Raw genomic sequence first — 9633 nt, 5'->3', positions numbered from 1 at the left:
TGACTCTCAGAGACTGGAAACGCGGGAACTTTCTAGCTATGGAACTGGAGAGCATCTTCATAGGCACAACCCCAAATCAACACTTCTGCAGCCAAACTTGGCCTTCAGAGGAAACGTCTCGATGCTCCTTTGGAAGCCTGCCCCTGAGTGAGGATTCGTTTCCTACTGACTGTCCTTCAGCTAGAAAAGTGACAGAACTGAGTTGGATGGGATATACGTTTCGGGGCAGAGTTTCGGTGGCTTGCTTATCGGGAGGAATTGGAGCTGGAGCGGCTCCTGTGGCGGCGGCGGCCGGGGGAGCGGGATCGCCGACGGACGGGGGACCTGCGCCGTGGGGAGCGTGACCTGTGGGAAGAGGAAAAACATCAGACACTGAAGCACACGCCATCCTGAGTGAGGATTCGTTTCCTACTGACTGTCCTTCAGCTAGAAAAGTGACAGAACTGAGTTGGATGGGATATACGTTTCGGGGCAGAGTTTCGGTGGCTTGCTTATCGGGAGGAATTGGAGCTGGAGCGGCTCCTGTGGCGGCGGCGGCCGGGGGAGCGGGATCGCCGACGGACGGGGGACCTGCGCCGTGGGGAGCGTGACCTGTGGGAAGAGGAAAAACATCAGACACTGAAGCACACGCCATGGAAGCAGCTCTGCATCTTGGACTGCAGGGGCAGCGCTGGCTTTTCGGAACAATTCTGTAGTTTCCTGTTTCAATACCCCGGACTGCAGGGGCAACGCTGGCTTTTCGGAACAATTCTGTAGTTTCCTGGTTCAATACCCCGAGTCAGGATAGCTTGCGAAGGAAAGATGCTCTGGAGTTTTGGTGCAACCTGCAAGGGCCACACCTTCTGGTAGTCTCTCTCCCTTTCTCCTGCTGTAATGAACATGAGCTTTGAAGGTGCATCATGGTGTGTGTGCACTCGTGCATGAGTACGTGTGGGGCTGAATAAAATCCCAAAGTCATTACTGTCACATTGTGGTATAAATAAAACCAACCCAGACTGGCCCCCGTCTCCTGTGAAACCCCAAACTGACTCACCTTCTCCTCATTCGTGGGGGTGACCGACGCCACATGGGAGGTGGTGGTAGCATTCTCCTGGGAGGGCTGAATCGCCTGGGGGGTGGCCTAGGCCAGGGGGCCAGCACAGCAGTGGCTGTGATTTCCTGGCCATCAATTTGTCCTGTTGAAAAAAGGATCAAGTCACATAATATCTAACATGCCCCTAATCTAGGCCAGGCTCCACATCAGATGTAGGCATACCATGGAAAGCAAGGGAATAAGGACAAACTCAGCTCCTCACAGAAATAACCACATAATTACTATGATTGAAGGTTTCATTTAGAAAACTGTAAGTGGGCATAGAACATTACTGGGGACTCAATCTTGATGCACTGGGATGGCCTCCCAGGGACAACACCTAAAGAACATGCTGGAATCTGCAAAACTGAGGGGAAGAGTGTGCCGGCCCTGAGCCGGACCATGGGATTAACACTTGAGCTTCCTTCTCAAGAACAACGGGAAGGGGACAGGCCGGAGAAGGGAGACTCACAAGGGGGTTTCACAAGAACTGAGACAGATGATCAGCACCAGGTTTTGGATGAATTATGATCACCTGGGAAGTAGGGCTCAGGAGGAAGAAAACCCCAGGGGTGAGGGGGCAAAATGAAAGGAGGTTCAGGAGATGCCGAGTCTGCCCTCAGAGTTTGGAAGTGCTCACAGGGAGGCAGCATAGGAAGGAGGCCAGAGGCGCCTGCAGAGATTCAGTGAAAGACCAAAGGACACCGAGCCGCAGGCCCAGGAACCCAGGGAAGCATACACTGCGACCTCAGTCTAGGAACTGCGTAGGGAACCAAGCACAGCCCCTGTGTGTCCCCACAGGGTAGAGGGCTCTTTGATCTTCTCAGCTCCAACCTTTAAGGAAATGTCAAAGGCATGGAGGGGATAACTGAGGCACGAGGAACTGTGTTCAGAAAAGACTCAAAAGGATTAAGTATTTGCAGCCTAAGCTGGCCCTGGCACTACCAAAGCCAGCCCGTTATGAAATTCATGGCACCGATTATAAGACAACAGAGACAAATACACCTTTTGGCCAGCTGCCAATAAAAGCCAAGCCTTTTCAAGATTTTCCTTCTGAAGACAATGTAGACTTGTTCCATTCGATGGTGCATAGCACAATATGGAAACACAAAAGTCCACCAGAATCTTAAAAGAAAATGTGGAATGTTTATAAATCAGGTACACCTTGGATGTGTCCAGTCTCCTGAATTTTTAGCAAGTGCACAAGCCATCAAACATGACTGACAGTCTCTAATACAAAGGTGTGACTCACAAAGCCAAAAGCTGATGCATGCAAAGTGATGGACTGTAGTTTATTCTGAACTAAACTACTCCCTAACACAGTTCAAAGGGATTTAAATAAATTGAAACAGTCAGTGAGCTGGGGCAGAGACAAATTACACATTCCTAAAGACAAAATGAAAACTGGCTATCTGAAACTATTCACAAATGTTTAACCGTTAAAACCCTTCTGCTCAATACCAAATGGCTGCAAATGTCATCAGAAATAGCTAAGATACAAGCTTTTGGAAAATGGGTTAAATTTGTGAATTCAGGTAATTTAAAAAATCCTAAAAATGCTGAAATGTTAGCAAAATAGAAAAATGACTGAGAGGATTAAAGGAAATGTTCTCATACAAAAGTCAAATGGCTCCATTATATCCATAATATACTCTTTGTAAAAAATACCCCACAAAACCCACACCATTCAATCTTAAGCTTTTTAACAGATTGAAAAATTCTTAAAATGCTAATATATTCATGTCTGCTAATTTTTTTCAATAATGTTCCATATACATGTTTTTTGGTAAAAACACACCCACTGAATAGGATTTAAAATCCTGAAAGAGCTCCAGAGAGATTTTGATGTGTAGCCAGGTTGGAAAGTGGTTCTAAAGGTCCCTATATGTGGTGGGTAGCCCGTCTTGGATAGGAGACAGAGAAGGGAGTCCAGGAGTGCTGGTAGGGCCACCCACACCCACCTCCATCCATGTGCTTCAGCGCCTTCTCAGCTTCATCTGGATTCTCAAACTCCACGTATGCATAGCCTTTAGATAGATGGGGGTGCATCCTCTCTACAGGCATGTCAATCATTTTAATTTTCCCATAGGTGGAGAATATCTCCATGATGTGATCCTAAAGGGAAAGGAGTGTCACTAATGCTTACGCACCAGCCACTTGTGTCAGAGTCAAAGACAACTGCCCGGCCTCGGTGGCTCAGTGGTTGAGCGTCGACCTATGAACCAGGAGGTCATGGTTCAATTTTTGGTTAGGGCACATGCCCGGGTAGCGGGCTCGATCCCCAGTGTGAGGCATGCAAGAGGCAGCAGATCAGTGATTCTCTTTCATTACTGATGTGTCCATCTCTCTCTCCCTCCCTTCCTCTCTGAAATCATTAATAAAAACAAGCAACACACACACAAACACACAGGAGAATTCACCACATTGTTGGCATTGGTGGTAAATTTAGTCACACACACACACTTACTCCATTAAAATGAATTAATCAGTGCACTACTTGAATCATGTACCACCCATCACACAAGTCCTCCAAAAGGTTACCATCCCTGATCCACTGCATTTGGGATTCCTCACCTTGGTCACATTCCTGGTGAGCCTACCGATGTGGACTTTGGTGGGTTTAGGGGAAGGGCTCCGCCTTTTCCTTTCCTTTTCATCTCTTTTGGGTGGTTTGGATCTGATTGAAAAAACAAAATACCAAAACAATCAATTTCTGCTGTCAAAGTTTTTTTGTTGGGATGTTAACTGCTCGTGTGAGTTTTTAAATAAGGAAGCCTTTCCTACTAGTTCATACATGTTATCCCTGTCTTAGAAATACTACTAGGACAGAAAGACTCCTTTTGGGTCTACTTTTAGAATAATTACAGTAACGTTATAATCCCCCTTTGTAAACTTATGTTTACAGATAATTCACAAGTTTGGTGAGAAATGGTGTTGGAGGGGAGCTTACTTGGAGCGGGAACGCCGCCTGTTGTCATGTCTGCGCCGAGAAGGACTCGGAGAGCCGGAGGAGCTGCTGGAACTGGAGCTTCGGGATGTGCTGGAACTTCCTGAGCGGCTTGATGCTGATGAAGAGCTAGAGCCGCTGCTTGAGCCAGTGCTAGTACTGGAGCCAGAGCTGGAGGTAGAGCTGGACCGAGACCTGAGTGAGATGGAGGCGGCGGGTGTTACAGACAACAGGTGGGAGCAATGTTTCTTTACAGCACAAGCAAGCTTGCACCATGCTCCCAAGAGTAAATAGCTGCTCTGTTTTCCAAGTGGCACTACGTTCCCCAGCGGGGAAACATTTACCATCTCACACTCAAGCCAAAACCCTTGGTAGGAACAGGAAACAGCATTCACATTGTGCAGTGACAAAAAAGGAAGAATGAGCTACTTCCTATTGACACAGAAGCCCTGTCTACTGAAAGGTAAGGAAGGAGCCTGGCAAGTCAGAGCCATCAATTCAGCTTGAAAGGTAACTACTGATTGGCTGACTGAGGCTGGTTTTCAATGGAAGAAAAAAGTTCAGGGCTAGGGCAATACAATTACTCCGAATAAAAAGCACTTTAGAGAAAAATATACCCCAAGACATCTCATTCCTTAACATCTCCAGGAAAGAAAACCAGACACCAACTTCCTATACATAACCAGAGCAAACCCCAAACCAGTTGGCCACACGTAGAATGCCAATTAACAGAGTGTGATTTCTTCACAAATAATAAAAAAGACAGAGCACTCCCTGGGCTCTTTAAGAGGGAAGTGAGCCCCACCTGGTGCTGCTGCTACCACTGGAAGCGCTGCGCCTCTTTCGAGTTTTATCCCTGCCACGATCCTTCTCACTTGACTCCTTGGTGGCCCCTTTATCTTTAGAGCGATCCTTGGACTTCTCATCAGAACGGTCTTTGCGTTTGGTAGGAGAAGGAGCCCTGGATGATGAAGAAGAGTGTGAGATCGCATGCCCCTCTGATCGAACCCAGAAACAACAGCACAACCCAAAAGAGGGGATCCATGCGGCTACAGATCCCAGGCCATCATAGACCAAAAATGATCTGTGGCTTAGGTCACTTTCACGTACAATGTAAGACATTTCCAATCTCCCCCTTTCTCAGAGTCCCTAGCAACAAGCACCCCCAAAGTAGCACTAGAAAAATCTGACAGAAGAATTATTTAGTGCTGGACTTTTTATTATTTTCTTTGACTCCTAGCAAGCTCTTCTTTTTCACTCCTGATAAATCCATTCTCCCCTTCTGAGGTGTTCAAAGCAGCAATGGCGGCCTCACTTATCTGAACTCTCACTTCTAACTTGAGTCAGAGAAACGATCCCTAATCGATTGCAATTTACGCCAAAGTGCAGCCTAATAACAAGATAAAAGGATTTACAGAGTGAACAAATTGACAAGGCAACAAATCTAGTTCGCAACCAAAAGCTGAGCACACAAGATGGCGGCAAGGAACACAGCAGCGAGTGTCCACAAAGCCAGGAACACCCGGGGACCACTTCCTCAGGGAAGATCCCATCTTCACAGGACACACAGTAGGATCGTCACCTCAGCTTGTCTTTTTCTTAAGGAAATGCTGGTCACTGTTATTTACCCATTTTTCACTTCTAAGTTTGACAATAAGCCCTTTACAATCCCTCAGAAATACTACAGCACATTTGCATGCAGAATAGAGAAAAACCTAAGTGAATGTGTGTGGCTCTCCTGATAGGTTTAGATCTTGTTTTATTGCTCTAATTTCCTTATAGGATACTTTGGATATATATTACTGGAAGCAAAAACTACTTAAAAAGTGACTGGTATTGGCATCAAAACAGAGTGGCTCAGTTGGTTGAGCATTGTACCAAAAGGCTGCCAGTTTGATTCCTGGTCAGGGTACATACCTGGGTTGTGGATTAGACCCTGGATTGGGCAAGTATAGAAGGCAACTGATCGATGTCTCTTTCTCCCTCTCTCTCAAATACGTCCTCAGATGAGGTTTAAAAAAAAAAAGTTTATTACCCACACACATAAATTATCCCATATGAACATTTTAAAAGCAATGAAACAATACGTTAAAGAGCAGTCATTGTAACCATTGAACTTTGGTTCATATATGATAAAGCAAATATTGCAGAAATGTGACTAATAAAATCTAGGTGGTGGTAATGTGAGTATTCACTGTACAATTCTTTCAACCTTTCTGTATGTTTATATTCTTTCAAAGATAAAATGCTTGGGGATGGGAAGTAGACATTGGAATTGGACGAAATACCACAGGTTAAGGATTTAGCAAAGTGCCTGAACTGCAGTACATGCTCAATAAATGGTCATTAGTAAATTTTACTCAAGAACAAACTGCTAATTCGTTATGTGCCCTATTTCCTGGGGACTGCTGCCTCAGGAATTCCCGTGAGGTTTTGTAAAATTTGCTTGAGTTGTAAGCAAAGATCTCAGGATGTCAGTACTCCTGTCCTACCTTTTTCAATAGCCTGCAAGTAAAATGGACATAGCACACCTGTTGGGATTGTTTCCGTGTGTGAAGGGAGTGTCCAAAATGTGAATGGTATGGTTAACAAAGTGCCTGGCCTTGGACAATCGAATGAATGCTCCTCTTTTCTTGGGCTATAAAATCTTTAATGTTTTGCCTTAAAACATTAATACAGTACAAACACCGACCTGGCAATACCAGACAAGGTTAGCGTCCTTGGACAATCAGTGATTAGGGTTAAGACTCTGAAGTCAGCTTGAGTTAGCTTTGCTGTGTAACCTTGGATAAGTCACTTAACCTTTCTGAGCCTCAACTTCTCACCAGTATGATGGTGACAAGTACAGTTCCTACATCTCAGAGTTACCAAGGACATCAATCAAATTAACTCATGAAAGAGACTGGGCATCTAGTTAAGGCTCAGTAAGGGCTGTTTCTTCATGTTTGGAGGCTCTTTCCCAAAAGAAACCCTTGTCCCCAAAGCCACATATCCCTGAGTGCTCAATAGGTGGTCCTTGAACAGCCCCCTTAGGATCACTAGGAGCAGCGCTGTCCAACAGCGTTCCAAACATACCCGAACATTTTCTAGTAGCCACATCACAAAAAGAAGTCAACAAGTGTTACCTTTTCAGCAATCGGTATAAAATCTTATTAGTAAAACATTTAACACCCCCTATTAGGCCTAAAAACACCCCCATTTGGAATAGTTGTATTTCAAGTGCCCAATAGCCCTATGTGGCCAATGGCTACCTACACTGACTTAAAGATCTGCTGGAATGTACTTCGTGAAAACAGGCACCACCAATTATTCTTAAACACTAAAAATTAAACCACAGAGTAAATGAACTCTTCGTCGGGTGTGGCCGAACGCTAACCAGCAAAGGTTGAGGTTCTCTGCTCACACACGTTCGGGTTAACAGCACAGGGCTCGGGTACCTCCCCCATCCTCCGGAGAAGGTGCGCGTCCGACAGTCAGAGAGAGGAGAGAACAATTAGTTAAATCTCGAGCAGATGGCGTTCAGCTCAAATCTTCAGAGAACCTTCCCCACTTAAAAGTACGTTTTAGGCACGATTCATGCAAAATATCACAGAGAGAAAAAGCCACGTATCTCCTCCATTGATTTTAACCTTCCCTTCTGGGTTCAGCCGTCAATCCGCGCTCCGTGACCTCAGGGGGCCGTATCCCCACGGGCTAGCACCGGGAATGGCGGGCGCACAGGGGCTCAGTGAACATTCGTGGAGTAAATGTTTGAATGAATGGCCCTGAAGGGAGGATTAGACGACATCTATCCCACAAAGCAATTCCGCACCCACCGGGCACGGGCTTCGCACGCGACCTCGCCGCACCCGTTCACTCACAACTCCCCAGTCCAGGCGCCGAACTGCGAGCGCTTCCAGGACAGGGCCCGGCGTTGCAGGCCCGGATCTCCAGCCCGGCGAGAGGGTCCTGAGGGCAGAGGCCACGCTCGCGGTTGTTCCGAGTCCGGTGGGCCTAGCTGGGCCTGCCGCAGAGGGGACGATGCCAGGCCGCCCTTCCGCCCGCCGCGGCTCCAACTACTTCCGGGCCGCGGCCTCGAACCCTCCCACTCCGTCCACCCCGGGCCACACTCTTTTCTTCTTAGTCCCCGCGCTGCACCGCCGGGCCGCCGTCCTCGCCGCGGGGCCGAGGAGCTTTTTTTTCTCCAAGATGCGCCCCGCCGATAGCGGGGCGCGCCCCCCCGAAGGTCGGATGGGGTCGGATTCCCCCACTTACATCTTCCCGCCACCGCGACTTCGTCCCGCTCTCCTCAGCCGCTGAGGTCGGCGACGCTCAGTTGTCAGGGTTAGGGAGCGGGAAGACGCCGTTCGGCGCGCAGAGATGACGTAGAGCCTCTCCGCCAATGGGCGCGAGCGCCCGGAGTGTTAAAGGACCAAGGCGGGTTGTGGGAGACGCACTGGGAATTCTGACTCGGTCAGTCCCTCTGCCGGGGTGCTGGGCTGCCCCGGGCCGGCTACGCGCCTCAGGGGCCCGACACGTTGGCTGCTTGTTGGGGCTGGAAGGCCTGAGCCGCTCCGGCAGCAGAAGGGGCGGCGCGGGTTTGGCTAAAGCGGCCCCGCCTCTCTCCGTGGGACCGTGTCTGGGCTCGCAGCGGACCTGGCGCTTTCCCGGGCGCTAAACTTATGGATTTGTTTCGCGCCCCGGGGGACCGGGCGGTGCCAGCGGCCTTTGGCTGCAGGTCTTGGAGGCCGCAGGGCATGGGCATGGGCGGGTCAGCGGATGGGTTCGTGCGGTTAGAAACCACGCGTGGTGTGCGTGTTGGCCGTGAAGACTGGCTTCTGCACTGGCGGAACTCGGCCGGAGGGACCGGACGGGGCAGTGCGGCCAGAACTGACAGGGTACAAAAGGCAGAAGACAAGGTGCCAAAGGGAAGGCGTCTCGGAGGAGGTGACACTGCAGCCCCGTGGAAGGGCGCGCCGGCAGAGGGAACGACATATGCAAAGGCGCGGAGACTCGTTGGAAGACGCGAAGGGAGGCCCGTGTGGCGGCTCGAAGGCTGGGGCTGGGAAGGGGCAGTTTAGCGGTGCGGGGGGACGTGGAGGGTGAGCCAGATACCGCCTGAGGCCTCCCCGCTTCCCCCAACCACCCTCCCTGCCTGTGGACGGCGTGGGCAGGGAGGCACAGGAAAAGGCAGAAGAAGGGGTGAGGGTGTAGAGGCCCCGACCCGGCCAGCCTATTTGAGAGGGCCAGGCTTTGGGGTTTTGTTCCCTTTTGTGCCAACTTCCCCACTTCCGCCCCCCCCCCCCCCGCAGGAAGTCCTTCCTTGACTTATTAGCGGGAGGAAGGAATGTGCACCCAGCCCCAGACGTTGTCTGCACAGTTAGGTGCTGTAAGGAAGAGAAGGGAATAGATCCTAGATGAATTTTTGGAGGAAGGAATCCATGTGACTTGGAGACGGATTAGATGTCATGGGAAGGACTGGCTTGGTGACTTGGGGTGGATGGACAGTGCTGTGGATGCCCTCTGCAAGTCATTGCTCTTTGTTCTATTGGCGTTCCCAGCCAGTGATGGTGACTCCTTTCCCTCCTCCAATAGTGTCTCCCACCCAGGGATGTCAAGTGTGCCCCTAACACGC

The 9633-nt window shown here is 49.4% G+C and overlaps 1 protein-coding gene across 5 annotated transcripts; it reads right to left on the bottom strand.

Annotated features, from left to right (window-relative positions):
• Positions 1-421: 421 nt before the first annotated feature.
• On the bottom strand, positions 422-8422 carry RNPS1 (RNA binding protein S1, serine-rich domain). Of its 5 annotated transcripts, XM_006763895.2 has the most exons (9): positions 8274-8374; positions 7880-8022; positions 5224-5409; positions 4825-4982; positions 4023-4214; positions 3647-3749; positions 3034-3187; positions 1034-1175; positions 422-591 (listed from the first exon to the last, which is right to left on the bottom strand). In XM_006763895.2, the coding sequence occupies exons 3-9, from the start codon at positions 5290-5292 to the stop codon at positions 492-494; spliced, it is 918 nt and encodes a 305-aa protein (XP_006763958.1). In that variant the 5' UTR covers positions 5293-5409; positions 7880-8022; positions 8274-8374; the 3' UTR covers positions 422-491. The 5 variants fall into 5 exon arrangements, with proteins under 5 accessions (XP_006763958.1, XP_015419504.1, XP_006763957.1 ...); XM_015564018.1 differs by lacking the exon at positions 7880-8022 and having other exon boundaries at positions 8274-8378; XM_006763894.2 differs by lacking the exon at positions 8274-8374 and having other exon boundaries at positions 7835-7967.
• Between the last annotated feature and the right edge of the window lie 1211 nt (positions 8423-9633).

Source organism: Myotis davidii, unplaced genomic scaffold, assembly GCF_000327345.1.
Source record: "Myotis davidii unplaced genomic scaffold, ASM32734v1 scaffold599, whole genome shotgun sequence".
In the NCBI taxonomy this organism is placed as follows: Eukaryota; Metazoa; Chordata; class Mammalia; order Chiroptera; family Vespertilionidae; genus Myotis; species Myotis davidii.
Note: the sequence above shows the minus strand (reverse complement) of the source record. Positions and strands in the feature narration are given on the sequence as shown.

Excerpts from the sequence above, each read along its gene's own strand:
- RNPS1 (XM_015564018.1), bottom strand. The coding sequence starts at position 5,292 with ATGGATTTATCAGGAGTGAAAAAGAAGAGCTTGCTAGGAGTCAAAGAA. Across the intron at positions 3,750-4,022 it reads AGGCGGCGTTCCCGCTCCAA|ATCCAAACCACCCAAAAGAG; the intron begins GTAAGCTCCCCT and ends TTTTTCAATCAG. Across the intron at positions 3,188-3,646 it reads TCACCAGGAATGTGACCAAG|GATCACATCATGGAGATATT; the intron begins GTGAGGAATCCC and ends CTTTCCCTTTAG.